Source organism: Cetorhinus maximus, chromosome 21 (assembly GCF_964194155.1).
Source record: "Cetorhinus maximus chromosome 21, sCetMax3.hap1.1, whole genome shotgun sequence".
NCBI lineage: Eukaryota > Metazoa > Chordata > Chondrichthyes > Lamniformes > Cetorhinidae > Cetorhinus > Cetorhinus maximus.
The window spans coordinates 50,089,538-50,109,012 of NC_135899.1; the positions used below are offsets into that span (position 1 = coordinate 50,089,538).

General features: G+C 45.2%; 1 protein-coding gene across 4 annotated transcripts in view; it reads left to right on the forward strand.

Moving 5' to 3' along the window:
• The window catches only part of inpp5b (inositol polyphosphate-5-phosphatase B), a 159,892-nt gene that overhangs the window by 54,015 nt on the left and 86,402 nt on the right, over positions 1-19,475 (forward strand). Inside the window, exon 1 of one of the 4 annotated variants that reach the window (XM_078566946.1) lies at positions 12,099-12,209. The exons of the other annotated variants lie outside the window; for them this stretch is intronic. Coding sequence (XP_078423072.1) covers positions 12,182-12,209 — 28 coding nt within the window. The 5' untranslated portion in view covers positions 12,099-12,181. Of the gene's footprint in view, positions 1-12,098; positions 12,210-19,475 lie in introns of those variants that run through there. 4 annotated transcript variants of the gene reach the window in all.

Genomic DNA, 19,475 nt, shown 5'->3' on the forward strand with positions numbered 1-19,475 from the left:
TTTATTTCCAATGGAGGCAGAGATTTAAAACAGGCTGCTGACTCGCTATCACCCATTTTACACCATTGGACAAAGTAGGGACCTACCCCAATTACTTTATAGTAAAAACAGATGGCTCTGTGCTCATGTGCAGCTGATTGTTCCCAATAAGCAAGGGAGGATGGATCCAGACCAGTGGCAGGATGATGTATCTGTGTGGAATGGATTACAAATGTAGCTTTTACTGCATACACAGATAGGCTCTGCCATTTCATACAGATGTGGCCACAGCCATTTGATCTGCCCCAATCCTTGGTTATGCAACTTATACTGTGTTTACAATAACAAGGGTAAACCTAATATTTTCATGGATATGATCTTTTTTTCCTAGTCGCAAGCTGAATGATCTTTGTGACACTATGAAGAAATAACCTTTAAGAGTCTAGTTCAGGCTTAGAAAAGTTGAAAGGTAGCTTACTGTGTCAATGAATGCACCCCAAATTAGCATTGACTACTTATTCTGGAAATGGCTGAAATTTAAGACTGGCAGCGGAGGTTAAGGCTGTGTTTAAGTGACAAACACTCAAACCTTTGAGTAAAACATGATAGGGATCGCGCAAAATAAATGGAGTTAGAAAAGGAAACAAGCTAAGACATGGGTTGAAGAAAACATAATAGAGAACAAGATAAGAGGCAGATAATTAAAATGAAAGTGGTTAAAAACGTAACTGAAGTTTGTTAGCAGTACAGTGGAATGCAACTAGAAAAATACAAGATAACCAAAGCTAGGTTAAAGAATCTTTTCATAATTCTCCTTAGTTTACTTTAATCTGTTACCCTCCCTTATGTTGTTAGTTGTTGAATTTTATTTACAATTTTGTTGCATAATCTGTAGGTAACATCACAATCACAAAACATTGAAATTCCTTTTCTGTACTTAACTTCAGGATATTTCTTGAAGCATTCAAAGAGGTGGTTAAATGCTGTGATGGGGGATAAGTTTCTGTAAAAGGGTGGGATAGATCGGCTAAATGACCTCCTTCACTAGAATTAATCTTTACAATCATTTTGGGACTTTTTGTTCACGACTCTAAATTGACAAAATGTTTTTTGAATAGACCTCCAGTGAGTCCTTTTATGTCTTCGGGCCTGATTAGCATTGCAAATAGTTGTTGCATATGCAGAGTATCCTTGGAAATAAACCATTACAGATTACTTTAAACATCCATGTTTGTACCTGAGCCGGATGCTGCCTGCACTTGGCATTCATGCATGCAGTTTCCAGCAGAGCTCATTGAGTGAATCGTTAAGTGAATCATGGCAGTTTTCTCTCTTGCTCCCCTGCCTTGTTCAGTGATTCTGAGCTGATGGTAGTGTCTTTATTGCTGAGATCAGTGTCTTGGCACAGACCGTGTCCCGCAGTCGGTTTGGGAATGCTTTGGTTTGAAATTAAAGGCACTCTCTTTAGTTTGTTCGTCTCTGTAGAAATATTTTACTTTTTTGAATAATTCGCTCCCTTCTCTCTTAAATTGTGTTTAATTTTGAGAACTTGTTCACCTTTGTATGGAGTGCATATGCAAAGTCTGTAAACTGTTTTCAGCAGTATAATTTACAAGGCAATTTAGAAGAATAATTGACATCCTGTCTAAACTTCTAATAATTTGCATGTGATAATGAATTGTTGAACTGACATAGTGAAATAAATGACTGATTAGGATTTGCATTTAAGGTCATTAATGCTCCCTAACTGCTACTGTATTGACTGGAAAACTGAGGGAATGCTCTTGAGTGGTGATTACAGTGCACTCTACTTAGCTGGATACAAAAGCAAGTTACTGTGAATGCTGGAAATATGGGGGAAAAATACCAGAAAATGGTGGAAATACTCTGCAGGTCAGATGGCATCTGTGAAGAGAGAAACAATTAACATTTCAGGCTAGGAACTAATGAACATCGGACTTAGGACCAGGAGTTCGGCCTTTTGAGCCTGCTCCACGTGCTGCCTGCCCTGCTGAGTATTTCCATTTTACATTCTTCCTACATATACTGGATTTGGCTCGCCTGAACAAACTGGACAATCCGCATCAGCTTGAGCCAAAGATACAGGTATGACCAGAAGTCTAAACATTGTTGACCTTGGGAGATACCAGTGCTGAGCAGATAACCTGTTCTAAACGACTTGTTGGATGCATGAACACTCAATCCTGCATAATATACTGAAAAACGTTATACAAGTACAACAACTTGTATTTATATAGCATCCCTAGCATAATAAAACATCCCAAGGTGCTTCACAGCTGATGTGAGAGCATAAAACCAAAAGCTTGGTAAAAGAGGTAGGTCTTAAGGCTTGTCTTAAAGTAGGTAAGCAAGGTAGAGAGGTAGAAAGGTTTAGGGAGGGAATTCCAGAGCTTAGCGCCTAGGCTTAGCCACCAATGATGGAACAGTTATAATTGGAGATGCTGAAAATGCCAGAATTAGAGGAGTGCAGATATCTTGGAGGGTCGTGAGGCTGGAGGAATTACAGAGATAGGAACGGGTGAGGCTGTGATGGGATTGGAAAATAAGGATGATAGTTTTAAAATTGAGGTGCTGCTTAACTGGGAGACAGTGTGGGGTCAGCAAGCACAGGTGTGATGGGTGAACAGGACTTGGTGGGAGCTAGGACACTTGCAGCAGAGTTTTGGATGACCTTAAGCTTACTGAACATGGAACATGGGAAGGTAACCAGGAGTGCATTGGAATTGTCAGATGTAGAGGTCAAATAATATGAATGAACTCCACAGCAGCAGAGAGCTGAGGCAAGAGCGGAGTGAAGCAATGTCATGGAGATGCAAATAGTTAGTCTTCGTGATTGTGTGGATATGTGGTTGGAAGCTCATCTCCGGGTCAAATATAACTCCAAGGTTGCGAAGCTTGGTTCAACCTCAGACAGTTGCAAAAGAGAGGGATTGCGTCCGTGATGAGGGTTTATGGATGTGATCAAAGGCAATGGCTTCAGTCTACCCAATATTTAATTGGAGGAAATTTCTGCTCAAGATCCAAACCTGACCAATTAATGCCCGTAAGTCTACTCCCGATCATCAGTAAAGCAATGGAAAGGGTTATCAACAGTACTATCAGGCAGGACTTGCTTAGCAATAACCTGCTCACTGATGCCCAGCTTGGGCTCCACCAAGGCCACCCAGCTCCTAACCTCATTAAAGCATTGGTTCAAACATGGACAAAAGAGTTGGACTCCAGAGGTGAGGTGAGAGTGACTGTCCTTGACATCAAGGCAGCATTTGACCAAGTGTGGTGTCAAGGAGCCCTAGCAAAACTGGAATCAATGGGAATTGGGGAAAGCTCTGCACTGGTTGGAGTCATACCTAGCACAAAGGAAGATGGTTGTGGTTCAGTCACTTCAGTTCCAGGACGTGACTGCAGGAGTTCTTCAGGGTAGTGTCCTTGGCCCAACCACCTTCAGCTGCTGCTTCAATGACCTACCTTCCAACATAAGGTCAGAAGTGGGGATGTTCACTGATGATTGCACAATGTTCAGCACCTCTCGCGACTCCTCAAATACCGAAGCAGTCCATGTCCAAATGCAACAAGACCTGGACAATATCCAGCTTGGGCTGACAAGTGGCAAGTAACATTCACACCACACAAGTGCCAGGCAATGACCATCTCCAACAAGAGAGAATCCAACCATTGCCCCTTGAAGTTCAGTGGCATTGCCATCACTGAATCCTCCACTATCCTGGAGGATGCCATTGACTAGAAACTGATATGGACTCGCAATACAAATACAGTGGCTACAAGAGCAGGTCAGAGGCTAGGAATCCTGCGATGAGTAACTCACCTCCTGACTCCCCAAAGACTGTCCACCATCTACAAGGCACAAGTCAGGAGTGTGATGGAATACTTCCACTTGCCTGGATGAGTGCAGCTCCCACAACACTCAAGAAGCTTGACACCGTCCAGGACAAAGCAGCCTGCTTGATTGGATCACATCCACAAACAACCACTCCCTCCACCACAGACACACAGCGGCAGCAGTGTGTACCATCTACAAGATGCACTGCAGGAATTCACCAAGGCTCCTTCAACAGCACCTTCCAAACCCACAACCACAACCATTTAAAAGGACAAGGGCAGCAGATGCATGGGAACACCACCACCTGGAAGTTCCCCTCCAAGTCACTAACTATCCTGACTTTGAAATATATCGCCGTTCCTTCACTGTCGCTGGGTCAAAACCCTGGAACTCACTTCTTAACAGCATTGTCGGTGCACCTACACCACATGGACTACAGCAATTCTAGAAGACAGCTCACCACCACCTTCTCAAGGGCAACTAGGGATGGACTATAAATGCTGGCCCAGCCAGCGAAGCCCACATCCCGCAAATGAATAAAACAAAACTTTTACCAATATTAGCTAACATAGGGACCAGAAAGAGAAGCTGGGTGGTCAGTAGTGTTTTGGGATTAGAGTTGAGAGAGTAGGAAGTGGGTCTCGTGGACAAACTAAGCCTGGAGAGGGCCTGAGGGGAGAAAACAGAAACTACAAAAGATACTTGCTCTGGGCTAGGGCAGGAGAGAACTTTAGAGCAAATTTGGCCCAGTGGGCTATTGGAAGGGAGGTGCGTGGCAGAGATAGCTGATTGGAAGGTCTTGATCCTAGGTGACAAAGATGTCCATAAGCTTCTCCTACTTACTGTTGGAGGTGATGGTGTAAGAAACAGAGGAGGGGTGCCTAAGGAAAAGGTTTGCAGCAGAGAAAAATAGCTAGGGGTTACCTTTGCATTTCGGATGATCCTTGTATCTGGCATTCCAATATGTAATTAATATACTGTATAAAGATTATCCAACAATTTTTTTTTCTCTTTTCCTAAAAGTTACGCCTGGAAGATTCATTTGAGAGCTTATTGCTCAAGATTAAAGTGCAAACTTAGCAATGTTTTGTTTGTACTCATAAATCACTGGTTAATTCCAGTATTGATGCTTGTGATTTGAGCATATGCTGCATAAGTATGTCCCTTTATAGTGGATTAGCTGCTTTGCCATTGGCCAATCTGTGTTCCTCTGACATACTCAGGGACACTTGTAATGAGTCCTCATTTGCAGTTGATTTCTTTTTTTGGTGGTCTTGTTGCCTTGTCTTGACTAACCTTGCACATACACTAGTCTTCTGTTTTGTTGCACTATTGCCTTAACATCTGTGCCCAGAAGCTTAGTAAGCTTTATTTTTGTAGTCTGTCTTCTGTGTGATTTAAATACTTAATCTTTCAGCATCCAGTCTTAACAACTCTTGGATTTTCAAGATTCAAAATGCTTCAGGAATTTTAACCTATCTTTTGTGGAAACCTTTGAAGAACCTTCTGAGTTGGAAGCGCTAACCACTGAATACATAACATTGCCTACATTATACCATTGGCTACAACTCAGAAGTACTTAATTGGCTGTAAAGCAATTTGGGAGATCGTGAAAGGTGCTGTATAAATGTAGGTTTTGTCTTTCTTTCATTATGCCTGTATGCAATAGGCAAAGTGACTGTAACCATCGTGAATTTGGAGGCCCAACGCTGATTCTCTAAGGATAATTAATCTCAGAGCAATCAACTGATGTTAGGCAAGTGGCTACAAAGAAATCACAACATTTACAAAAATAATTCAAACCTGTAGCTAATCTCCCTCCCAATGATCCCTCCAAACTCCACCTCCAACCTTCCCCCAACACCACCCCACCAGTCTTCCCCCAATCACACCCACCCTCCCCACCAACCTTTCTCGAACCCCCCATCAACCTTGCCCCCTACGCCCTCCTACAACCTTCCCCCCCACCCCTCCTTCTATCTTCCCCCCCACCCCTCCTTCTATCTTCCCACCCACCCCTCCTTCAATCTTCCCCCCCAACCCCTCTCCAAATGTCCTCTCAACCCTCCCTCCAATCTACCCCCAACCCGCTCCAACCTTCCCCCCCAAAGCCCCCTCCAAACTTCCCCCAGCCCCTCTCCAACCTTTTCCCCCCAAATCCCCTCTCCAGCATTTTCCCCCCAAACCACCTCTCCAACCTTTCCCCCCTCAACCCCCTCTCCAGCCTTTTCCCCCCCCCCCCACCAACCCCCTCTCCAAACTTCCCCCCCCCCCCACATCAAACCCTGCCTCTAACCTTCTCCCCACTCCCTCCTCCAATCTTCCCCTCCCCCTTTAACCTTCCCCAACCCCCTCTCACAGCTTCCAATTGGTTGTAAGATTACAGGGATTTGACTGACCTACTTTTGGTTGCCGATAAGACTAATCTTATAGCGTGAGAACTGTAAGAATCCCAACATGTATACTGGCCAGTGAGTGTAGGCTTGGGGTAGACCATGGTAGAGAACCTCCTGGCAGATTTCTCAACTGATACGTCAAGAAAGGGGAGTTCATTTGACTGCTACATTTCATAGGTGAATTTGAGCGTAAGGTGGAGCCCATTAAGACATGTAAGGAAATTGTTACATGCAGCTGCAGGTTTAATTATAGCAAATGTATCATCCACATATCGGAAATATGCGAGGGGTAGGAGATTAGGTGTCATTCCAACAAAGACGTACTAGTTGAGGAATCTGCCAGGGGATTCTCTACCACGGTTTGCCGCAAGCTTACCTTCATTGGTCAGTACTGGGATTCTTACAGTTCCATGTGCTATAAGATTGACCTTATTGGCAAGCCAGAGGACTGGAGAACAGCTAATGTGGTTCCGCTATTTAAGAAGGATTGTATAGATAAGCCAGGGAACTACAGGCCAGTGAGTCTCACGTCAGTGGTAGGGAAACTATTGGAGAAAGTTCTGAAGGAGAGAATCTATCTCCACTTGGAGAGGCAAGGTTTGATCAGGGATGGTCAGCATGGCTTTGTCAGAGGGAGGTCATGCCTAACAAATTTGATTGAATTTTTTGAGGAGGTGACCAGGTCTGTAGATGAGGGTAGTGCAGTTGATGTAGTTTATATGAATTTCAGCAAAGCCTTTGACAAGGTCCTACATGGGAGACTTATAAAGAAGGCAAATGCACATGGGATACAGGGTAATTTGATAAGGTGGATTCAAAATTGGCTTAGTTGTAGGAGACAGAGGGTGATGACAGAAGGATGCTTTAGTGACTGGAAGCCAGTGTCCAGTGGCATACCACAGGGATCTGTGCTGGGTCCCCTATTATTTGTCATTTATATAAACGACATAGATGACTATGTGAGGGGTAGGATTAGTAAGTTTGCGGATGACGCAAAGATTGGCCAGGTGGTTAACAGTGAGGTTGAGTGTCTTGGGCTACAGGAAGATATAGATGAGATGGTCAAATGGGCAGATAAGTGGCAGATGGAATTTAACCCTGAAAGTGTGAGGTGATACACTTTGGAAGGAGTAATTTGACAATGAACGGCATGACACTAGGAAGTTTGAGGAACAAAGGGACCTTGGCGTGTGTGTCCATGGATCTCTGACGGCAGAGGGGCATGTTAGTGGGGTGGTGACAAAGGCAAATGGGACACTTGCCTTTATCAATCGAGGCATAGATTACAAAAGTAGGGAGGTCATGTTGGAGTTGTCTAGAGCCTTGCTGAGGCCACAGCTTGAATACTGTGTGCAGTTCTGGTCGCCACATTATAGGAAGGATGTAATTGCACTGGAGGGGGTACAGAGGAGATTCACCAGGATGTTGCCTGGGATGAAACATTTAAGTTATGAAGAGAGGTTGGATAGACTTGGGTTGTTTTCGTTGGAGCAGAGAAAACTGAGGAGCGACCTGATCGAGGTGTACAAGATTATGAGGGGCATGGACAGGGTGGATAGGGAGCAGATGTTCCCCTTAGTTGAAGGGTCAGTCACAAGGGGACATAAGCTCTAGATGAGGCGCAGGAGGTTTAGGGGGGATGTGAGGAAAAACTTTTTACCCAGAGGGTGGTGACGGTCTGGAATGCACTGCCTGGGAGGGTGGTGGAGGCGGGTTGCCTCACATCCTTTATAAAGTACCTGGATGAGCACTTAGCACGTCATAACATTCAAGGCTATGGGCCAAGTGCTGGTAAATGGGATTAGGTGGGTAGGTCAGGTGTTTCTCACGTGTCGGTGCAGACTCGATGGGCCGAAGGGCCTCTTCTGCGCTCTGTGATTCTGAAGTACTTGACCAAGTTTCAAGTAGCTATGTGAGTGCAATGCTTTCCTGTGCATACTTTGAATGGACAAGCTGGTTTTGGCAACTCCCATTGCTAAAACTAGCTCTCTTTATTCTGACACCAGGATCACAGAGCCCCATTTTCACGTATCTGATAGAGGGAAACTGGGTCACAATTGACAAATAATACAATCCCAACTCATCATGACCTGCACTTAAATGTACTCCCCTTTGGTGGAATTTTACACCGGCGGAAGTTTACGGTCCTGTCGAAGTCAGTGGACTTTTGAACGTCTTGCTTCGTTTTATGGCCGCATCTCCACCGCGACAGGGTCATAAGATTCCGCCCCCTGATGATACAAGGTCTGTTTGGAGCTCCAAGCATGTCGTGCGTGACTTGTTGGGAGCAGCACGAGTTGGGGAGGGAGGAAGCTCTAGCAGCCAGTGAAGGACTGTTAGCTGCCAGTACAATGCCAACAATTTTTAAAATGTGTTTTATCAAGGGGGCCAAATATCACAGTATCTGGTGTTCCCTGCTTGTGCTAGTGGCACTGAGCCCATCAGGTGTGGAGTAAGCCTCAGGCTGCTTCATTCAATAATACAGACCCCCATTTCCCAGAGCACAGCTCTCTACCATTCCTATCATCCGAGTGCCTTTCTTCAAAATCAGAAGTTTGACTCCTGCTCCTACACAAATCTTCGAAGTTTGGCAGAACAACATGATGAGGCTTACCAGGTCCTGAGCTTTCTAATCTGGGGATAAAACAAAACAAGGAAGTTAGGCTAAACCTTTATGAATGGCTGGTTAGGCCTCAGCTGAAGCATTGTGCACAATTCTAGGCATCACTGTTTAGGGTAAGTACCAATGCCGTGGAGGGGATGCAGAGATTTATCAAAATGCTATCAAAGATGAGAGCGGCTATTTGAAGAGACCAGAGGACCTGGTATTGTTCTCCTTGGAGAAGGTTAAGGGAGATTTAATATAAATGTTCACAATTATTAAGGTATTTTTGATAGCGTACAACAACAGTTTAGATTTATACAGTGCCTTTAACATAATGAGCCATCCCAAGGCATTTTACAGGAGTGTTATAAAACGAAGTTTAGCACTGATCAGCCAGGGTGAGAGATGGAGAGGTCTATGGGGGAATTCCACTGGGTGGGGCCTAGGAAATTGAAGGTACTGTCACCAATGGTAAAGCAATTAAAATTGGAGATACACAATAGACCAGAATTAGAGGAATGCAGATAAACCCAAGGCTGTGAGGCTGGAGAAGATTATGGAGATGGGGGTGCCGAGGCCATGGAGGGATTTGGAAACAAGGATGAGAATTTTAAAATAAAGACTTTGCTTGACTGGGAACCAATGTAGGTCACCGAGCATAGGGGTGATAGGAGAATGGAATTTGCTGCAAGTTAAGACACGGGCAGTAGAGTACACAGGGAAGAATGTGGGAGACCAGCCAGGGAGTGCATTGGAATTATCAAGCCTAGAAGTAACAAAGGCATGAATGCCTGAAAGCAGAAAGGGAGAAACTGTTTCCACTGGTGAAGGGATGGGTGGTGGCCAGGGGGGCGTTGGGGGAGGGATGTGAAGGCTGGGGGCAGGGGCAGGGGGTGGTGTCAGTAACCAGAGCACACAGATTTAAAGTAATTAGCAAAATAACCAGGGGTGGGTGGAACGAGCTGAGGAGAATTGTTTTTGTGCAGTGGGTTGCTACTATCTGGAATGGGTTATCTAAAAAGCTGATGGAAACAGGTGCAACACAAGAAAATTGGATATATGCTCCTCATGGGCTGCATTTAAAAAAAAAAAATACTTCAACCATAAAATATCTGAAAGAACATTACAAAACATTTTTAAATCACCATCACAAAAAATAATCATTTTCAACTTTTACACATGGATCACGAGGTGCTTCAATACAATCAATGAATATTACAGTCATTTCAATATGGTCATTACAGACAGTCAAACAGTGCAATGGTATTGGAGTTATCAACGTACATCATGTTGCACTCTGAGGTGCTTCAGTACAATTATAATACAATTAGTATTCACTGCATACATTCATTGTGAGCCATACAGCCCGAGGGGTCTATACCTTTCCCAGCCCCTCGGTGCACTCTGGCAGAAAGGTCTTAGACAGCGACCTTTCCCCATTGCGCCTTTGCAGCGGCTGTCCCAAGCTTTACTGCGTCCCTCAGCACGTAGTCCTGGACCTTGGAATGTGCCAGTCTGCAACACTCAGTCGGGGACAACTCTTTGCGCTGGAAGACCAACAAGTTTCGGGCAGGCCAAAGAGCGTCTTTCACCGAATTGATGATCCTCCAGCTGCAGTTGATGTTTGTCTCGGTGTGTGTCCCTGGGAACAGCCCGTCGAGCACAGAGCCCTCTGTCACAGAACTGCTCGGGATGAACCTCGACAGAAACCACTGCATCTCCCTCCAGACCTTCTTTGCAAAGGCACAATCCACAAGGAGGTGAACAACGGTCTCTTCCCCACCACAGCCACCTCAAGGGCAACGTGCAGAGGGGGTGAGACCCCTGGCGTGTTGGAAGGATCTGATGGGGAGGGCCTTTCTCACCACCAGCCAAGCTGCGTCTTGGTGCTTGTTGGAAAGTTCTGGCGATGAGGCGTTCTGCTAAATGACTTTGACAGTCTGCTCGGGGAACCATCCCACAGGATCTACCATCTCCTTTTCCTGCAGGGCCTCTAAGACGTTATGTGCTAACCACTGCCTGATGGACTTGTGGTCAAAGGTGTTTCTCTGCATAAATTTTTCCACGAGGGACAGGTGGTACAGCACGGTCCAACTACTTGGAGCGTTCCGCGGCAGCGTGGCCAGACCCATCCTTCGCAACACTGGGGACAGGTAGAACCTCAGCACGTAGTGACACTTGGTGTTTGCGTACCGAGGATCTATGCACAGCTTGGTGCAGCCGCACACAAAGGTGGCCATCTGTATGAGGGTGATGTTGGGCACGTTTTTTCCCCCTTTATCTAGAGGCTTGTACATTGCGTCCCTGCCGACACGATCCATTTTCAACCTCCAGATAAAGCGAAAGATGGCTCGGGTGATCGCCATCACACAGGAGTGAGGAGTGGGCCAGACCTGTGCCATGTACAGCAACAGCGAGAGTGCCTCACACCTGATGACCAGGTTCTTACTCGCAATGGAGAGGGAGCGTCGCTCCCACATGCCCAGTTTTCTTTGCACCATAGACACTCGCTCCTTCCAGTTTCTAACGCATGCCCTGGTCCCTCTGAACCATATCCCCAGCACCTTCAGGCTGTCTGACCTGACGGTGAAGGGGACAAAGGATCGGTCAGCCCAGTTCCCATGGAACGTGGCCTCGCTCTTCCCATGATTTACCTTGGCTCCCGAGGCCACTTCGAAATGCTTGCAGATGTTGATCAGTCTGCTCACCGACAACGGATCCGAGCAGAAGACGGCGACATCGTGCTGCATGATTCTATGATTCTTGTTATTCAGTGATGGATTAGAGTAAGGATAAAGCCCTCTGCCCCAACCCTTTTCCCTCAAATGCACCTCACTGTTGGCCCTGGATCTCACACAGGTACCCAGAGGAAGTCTTTTAATTGTTTTTTTAGGAGCTCAGGACAAGAGTGGATAATGCCTATGCGATATTATTCCTGTAATCGCTTTGCCAGCAATGCCTGTGTGTGGTAGCAGTTGTGGGTATTAAGCCTTATGCGTCATACATTTGTAAACATAAGATTTGCATTCCCACTGCCTGAAAAAGGAGCACTGGAGATTAAATCACCATTTCATTATGCTCTTGATTTTCCCTTCTGATTGTGTTAACTGAAGAGGCAGAGTTGGAAAGCGATCAAGTTTTCCAATAACATGTCTCATTTGGTCTAATAAATGTATTTGTGTGTTTTTGTTGTGTGTGTGGTGCACTTGGGGCTTCAGTGGATAAGTAGCTCAGTGATTGACTAGTATCGCCTGTAAAACGAGTGCAGTGATGTCACGGGACCTTTGTATAAGCAGGAACTGGTTAAGAAGCTGATGGCAGAATGCAACTCTGAGCTGTGAAATGTCCACAGAAGCTGCACCATATTCAGGTAGAAACATTTCCTTTTTTTTTAACATTCAGAGCTGGTATTGTGGTTTGTACTTCCTTGAGGTTCCCAGTTATCAAGTGGTCTCTCGTTGAGCACAAGATATCAAATTGTATTTGAGAGGCAGGCACTGCTGTTCGTGAGCTGGGGCTAACAATTTGTCCGGCCCACTTTTGGCTGCAGAGTTTACGAGGAACACCAGTAGAAGTTGGAAGCTGGAGTTTCAGTTGTTTCAGGGACACCTAAAAAGCTGCCTTTACTATTAACGGTAAATATAAACACAGGTTCTGTCTGCCCCTACTACCCCCTCTCTCTCTCTCTCTCTCTCTCTCCCCACCACCCCCCCCCCCCCCTTTTTTTTGCCTCATCCCTGAAAATGGGTGAAGGAGGACCAATTCCTCACCCACCGGGACTGAACGTGAAGGCTGACTTAAATTCTTTGTGATTTGAATCTTCATAGAAGATACTTTATCAAGGAAGTCAAATTAAACTTTTCCAAATCACACTTTGAGGAAAGAGAAGCATAGTCAAAAATGTGTGGAGGTTTCAGCAAACTAAAATAAAAACTTGAGATTAATTTCAACAAAATCTGCTGCCTGTTGCTGCCATTTGTGGCAACGTTTTCACAAATGCTGTTGCCTAAGTGTGTTTGTATTTGGCTGTCTATTAACTCTAAGGCTGGGGTATTAATTTGTGGTTTAAAGCAGAGGGAATTCAGTGCTTTTTACATTGATCTATTTTGTTCACTTGGCTGCTGCTCCCTGGCGATAGCACTATTATATCAATAGACCTGTTCTCTGATGGGTTGTTTGGTTGTTAAGTTAATGTTTGTTCAGCATGGAGTATTTTTATATAGCTGTGGAGTGAATGGAAAGCAGCAGTTGGAGTTTAAACATTCACTCTCTTCTATTCTATCCATAAAACAAACTGGTATGATTACTTAAAATTCGTTCTTGCTGTCCCTTACCTCATGGCTGAAAGAAAGCATGGGCTGTTGACGGGCAACTGTTTGCTCTGTGCCTGACTGCCAGTTTTGTGCAGTACCATTTCCAAAGTCTCTGTGCTGTGGGCAGTTCACATGTTGAAGCATGAGGGAGCGAGGCTGATTGGGAGGAAGGCAACTAGTCTGGGAGGTAACAGCAGTGATTGGTGGGGTGGTTGGGTAGCGACTATCTCAGGGAACCAAGGGCCTAGTGAGCAGGAGGAATTGAAGGAGATTAGTATTACTAAAACAATAGTACTGGAGAAATTAATGGAACTGAAAGCCAATAAATCCCCAGGGCTTGATGAACTACATCCCAGGGCACTAAAGGAAGTGGCCATGGAAATAGTGGATGCATTGATTGTCATCTTCCAAAATTCTGTAGATTCCAGAACAGTCCCGGCAGACTGGAAGCTGGCAAATATAGCCCCACTATCTAAAGAAGGAGGGAGGGAAAAAAGCAGGGAGTTACAGACTGGTTAGCCTAACATCAATAATAGGGAAAATGCTAGAGTCTATTCAGGACACTTAGAAAATATCAACAGGATTAGACAAAGTCAACATGGATTTATGAAAAGGAAATCATGTTTGAGTTTTTTGAGGACATAACTAGCAGAATAGCTAAAGGAGAACCAGTGGATGTGGTATATTTGAATTTTCAGAAAGCTTTTGATAAAGGTTAGTGTGTAAAATTAAAGCACATGGGATTGGGGGTAATATATTGGCATGGATTGAGAATTGGTTTGCAGAGCGGAAAAAGAGTAGGAATAAAGGGGTCTTTTTCGGAGTGGCAGGTGGTGACTAGTGGTGTACTGCAGGGATCAGTGCTTGGGCCTCAGCTATTCACAATATATATCAATGATATGGATGAGGGAACCAAATGTAATATTTCCAAGTTTGCTGATGACACAAAACCTGGTGGGAATATGAGCGGCGAGGAGGCTATTAAGAGGCTTCATGGCAATTTAGACAGGTTGAGTGAGTGGGCAAATGCATGGCAGATGCAGTATAATGTGGATAAGTGTGAAATTATCCGCTTTGATAGGAAAAACAGAATGGCAGAGTATTATGTAAATGGTGATAGATTGGGAAATGTTGATGTACAAAGGGACCTGGGTGTCCTTCTACACCTGTTACTGAGGGCAATCATGCAGGTGCAGCAAGCAGTTAAGAAGGCAGAAAGTATGTTGGCCTTCATTACGAGAGGACTTGAATACAGGAGCAAGGATGTCTTACTGCAGCTGTACAGGGCCTTGGTGAGACCACACCTGGAGTATTGTGTGCAGTTTTGGACTCCTTGCCTAAGAACAGATATACTTCCCATAGAAGGAGTGCAGCGAAGGCTCACCAGATTGATTCCTGGGGTGGCAGGATTGTCGTACGAGGAGAGATTGGACCGACTAGGCCTGTATTCACTGGAGTTTAGAAAAATGAGGGGTGATCTCATTGAAACATATAAAATTCTGGCAGGAATGGACAGACTGGATGCAGGGATGACGTTTCCTCTGGCTGGGGGGTGTCTAGAACAACGGACCACAGTCTCAGGATATGGGTAGACCATTTAAGACTGAGATCAGGAGAAACTTCTTCATGCAGAGGGTGGTGAATTTGTGGAATTCTCTACCACGGAAGGCTGTGGAGGCCAAGTCACTGATTTGTATTTAAGAAGGAAATAGATTTCTGGACTCGAAAGGTGTATGAGGAGAGAGAGGGGGAGTACGGCATTAAGATAGAGAATCAGTATGATCATATTGAATGGCAGAGCCGGCTTAAAGGGCCGAATGGCCTACTTCTGCTCCCATTTTCTATATTTCTAATCTTGCAGGGCCTGCACCTGAAAGTTGTCAGGCTCCCTATTTCCATATGTAAATAGATTAATGCCTGTTTCTGGCATGGCCACTGCATGCCAATTTTTAAAAAAATGTTTGGCTGCCATTATTGCTGGTGACACTTTGCAAGCTTGTAATGAGCATTCACTCCTTGCCCACTATATTGCAGCCCTTTTGGAGGTTGTTGAAATGCCTGCACAGAATATGTGAGCCTTCACCTTTGTGAGCACACAAGTGCTGTGGCATGTGCGCCTAAACTGAATTGTTGCATTGGTCACCTGGGTAAGTGGTCACCATACTTGAATCTTGAAATTGAGAAATACACAAGCCCACTTTTGTTGTATGCACTATATGTATTCTCCCTGTCAGGATGCACATCACTTGCTTATTTGCAATCCCGTTAAGGTAGATAGATACTGAACCTTCATATTTGAACATACATTCAGATACAGCCTTCAGAATACACCATCCAGTAGGTGTTTTATTTAGTTTATTCAAATGTCCAAAGACTTCTGTCTATGTTTCTGTTTCTTGAAAGAGTGAGTTTGAAAATTTTCTCTTGATCTTCTTGCTGAAGTATTTTCTGATGAGAATTGCAATCACAAAGAATTTAACCTATGGTTTTCTCAACCGTTTAAATTTCCTTTAAGAGAATCTATTCAGAACACCTTGCAATTTGCAAACAATCTTTATATTCCAGAAGTACAAGTCCAGTGCTGTAGACCAGGCTTACTAGTCACCACAAAATATTTTTAAATTTGCTCATGGGACGTGGGCTTCATTGGCAAGGCCAGAATTTGTTGCCCATCCCTAATTGCCCTTGAGAAGGTGTTGGTGGTGATCAGTTGCTTCTTGAACTGCTGCAGTCCATGTGTTGGAGGAACACCCATAGTCCCGTTAGGAAGGGAGTTCCAGGATTTTAACCCAGCGACAGTGAAGGAATGGCATTATACTTCCAAGTCAGAATGGTGTGAGACTTGGAGGGAAACTTGCAAGTGGTGGTATTTCCATGGCCTTGTCCATCTAGACTTTAGAGGTCGTGGGTTTGGAAGGTGCTGTCGAAGGAGCTTTGGTGAATTGTTACAGTGCATCTTGTAGATGGTACACACTGCTGCCATTGTGTGTGGGTGATGGAGGGAGTGAATGTTGAAGCTGGTGGATGGGGTGCCAATCAAATGGGCTGTTTTGTCCTGGCTGGTGTTGAACGTCTTGAGTGTTGAAGCTGCACTCAACAGGCAAGTAAGAAATTTTCATCACATTCCTGACTTGTGCCTTGTGGATGGTGAACAGGCTTTGGGGGGCAAGGTGGTGAGTTACTCTCCGCAAAATTCCCAGCCTCTGACCTGCTCTTGTATCCACAGTATTTGTATAGCTGGTCCAGTTCAGTTTAGTTTCTGGCCTATGGTAGCCCCCAGAATGTTGACGGTGGGGAATTCAGTGAAGGTAATGCCATTGACCGTCAAGGGGAGATGGTTAGATTCGCTCTTGTTAGAGATGGTCGTTGCCTGGCACTTGTGTGACATGAATGCTACTTGCTACTTTTTAAAAATTCATTAGTGGGATTGTAGGCTTGGGCCAGCATTTGTTGCCCATCCCTAGTTGGTTTTGAGAAGGTGGTGATGAGCTGCCTTCTTGAACTGCTGCAGTCCATGTGGTGTAGGTACACCCACAGTGCTGTTCGGAAAGGAGTTCCAGGATTTTGACCCAGCGACAGTGAAGGAACGGCAATATATTTACAAGTCAGGATGGTGAATGACTTGGAGGGGAACTTCCAGATGGTGGTGTTCCCATCTATCTGCTGCCCTTGCCCTTCTAGATGGTAGTGGCCATGGGTTTGGAAGGTACTGTCTAAGAAACCTTGGTGAATTCCTGTAGTGCATCTTGTGGATGGTACACAATGCTGCTACTGTGCGTCGGTGATAGAGGGAGCGAATGTTTGTGGATGTGGTGCCAATCAAGTGGGCCGCTTTGTCCTGGATGATGTTGAGCTTCTTGAGTGTTGTGGGAACTGCACTCATCCAGGCAAGTGGGGAGTATTCCATCTGTTGTGGAGTATTTTAAACCAACACTCAACACAGGGTCTTTTGTTCAAACGTCAAGCAGTCTTTATTTTTTACACCAATGGGGAGACAGACAATCTCTACTGGTAAACAGGGAGACTTCTCCAACAATACAGAGTTTCAAGCAGTTGATTTATTATTCTAATTGTGTTATAATCACAGTGCTGCCTACAACAGAACTGATACCGTTAAGGACTGGAATTTAGGACATCACAACAATGCCACAGGATAACCACCATCATGTAATCTAATTAAGAAATGGAGGAGGCAACTTTCACAACCAAATGGCCCCAGACAACATCCGTTCACCCCTGTTGCGAAAGGAGAGAAATCCTCCAGCTTTGGAGCCAGGGACAGCTCACCTTGATAGGGCTCCATTGTTTTCAGTTGAAGAAATAACATCAGCACTAGTGTCTGTCCAGGACAGACTTGCAGGATCAAAGTGGCTGCTAAGCACCAATCATCCAGCAGGATGTCCTCAGGGGATGTATTTATGATATTGTTTACTGGAACAAACCGTGTGACTCACACGTCTGCAATAAAGTTGCTTTTGCACTAATAAGCTTAGTGTTTGAGAATCATTTTGACCCCATAATTGCTGTACGGCTCAAGCCCCACTTCACATCACATCACTCCCCTAGCTTGTGCCTTGTAGATGGTGGACAGGCTTTGGGGAGTCAGGAGGTGAGTTACTCATTGCAGGATTCTTAGCCTCTGACCTGCTCTTGTAGCCGCAGTACTTATATGGCTAGACCAGTTCAGTTTCTGGTCAATGGTAAGCCCCAGAATGTTGATAGTTGTGTATTCAGTGATGGTAATGCCATTGAATATCAAGGGGCGATGGTTAGATTCTCTCTTGTTGAAGATGGTCATTGCCTAGCACTTGTGTGGTGTAAATGTTACTTGCCACTTGTCAGCCCAAGCTAGATATTGTCCAGATCTTGCATTTGGACATGGACTGCTTCAGTATCTGAGGAGTCGTGAATGGTGTTGAACATTGTGCAATCATCAGCGAACATCCCCACTTCTGACCTTATGATGGAAGGAAGGTCATTGATGGAGCAGCTGAAGGTGGTTGGGCCTGGGACACTACCCTGAGTATCTACTACAGTGATGTCTTGGAGCTGAGATGACTGACCTCCAACAACCACAACCTTCTTCCTTTGTGCTAGGTATGACTCCAACCAGTGGAGAGTTTTCCCCTGATTCCAGTTGACTCCAGCTTTGCTAGGGCTCTTTGATGCCATACTCAGTGAAATGCGGCCTGCTGTCAAGGGCAGTCATTCTCACCTCACCTCGGGAGTTCAGCTCTTTTGTCCATGTTTGAACCAAGGCTGTAATGAGGCCAGGAGCTGAGTGGCACTGGCGGAACCCAAATTGGGCGTCAGTGAGCAGGTTATTGCTAAGCAACTGCTGCTTGATTGCACTGTTGATGACCCCTTCCATTACTTTACTGATGGCCGAGAGTAGACAGATGGGGCAAGTAATTGGCCAGGTTGAATTTGTCCTTTTTGTGTACAGGACATACTTGAGCAATTTTCCACATAGCCGGGTAGATGCCAGTGTTGTAGCTGTACTGGAACAACTTGGCTAGGAACACAGCAAGTTCTGGAGCACAAGTCTTCAGTACTATTGCCAGAACATTGTCAGGGCCCGTGGCCTTTGCAATATCCAGCACCTTCAGCCGTTTCTTGATATCATGTGGAGTGAATCAGATTGGCTGAAGACTGGCATCCATGATGCTGGGGACCTCCGGAGGAGGCTGAGATGGATCATCCACTTGGCACTCCTGGCTGAAGATTGTAGCAAATGCTTCAGCCTTATCTTTTGCACTGATGTGCTGGGCTCCCCCATCATTGAGATGGGGATATTTTGGGAGCCACCTCCTCCAGTGAGTTGTTTAATTGTCCACCACCATTCATGGCTGGATGTGGCAGGACTGCAGAGCTTAAATCTGATTTGTTGATTGTGGGATCTCTTAGCTCTGTCTATCACTTGCTGCTTATGCTGTTTAGCACGCAAGTAGTCCTGTTTATAGCTTCACCAGGTTGACACCTCATTTTTACGTATGTCTGGTGCTGCTCCTGGCATGCCCTCCTGCACTCTTCATTGAACCAGGGTTGATCCCCTGGCTTGATGGTAATGATAGAGTGGGGGATATGATGGACCATGAGGTTACAGATTGTGTTCGAGTACAATTCTGCTGTTGCTGATGGCCCACAGGACCTCATGGATGCCCAGTCTTGAGTTGCTAGATCTGTTCGAAATCTATCCCATTTAGCATGGTGGTAGTGCCACACAAGTTGGAAGGTATCCTCAATGTGAAGATGGGACTTCGTCTTCACAATGACTGTGCACTGTCACTCCTACCGATACTGTCATGGACAGATGCATCTGT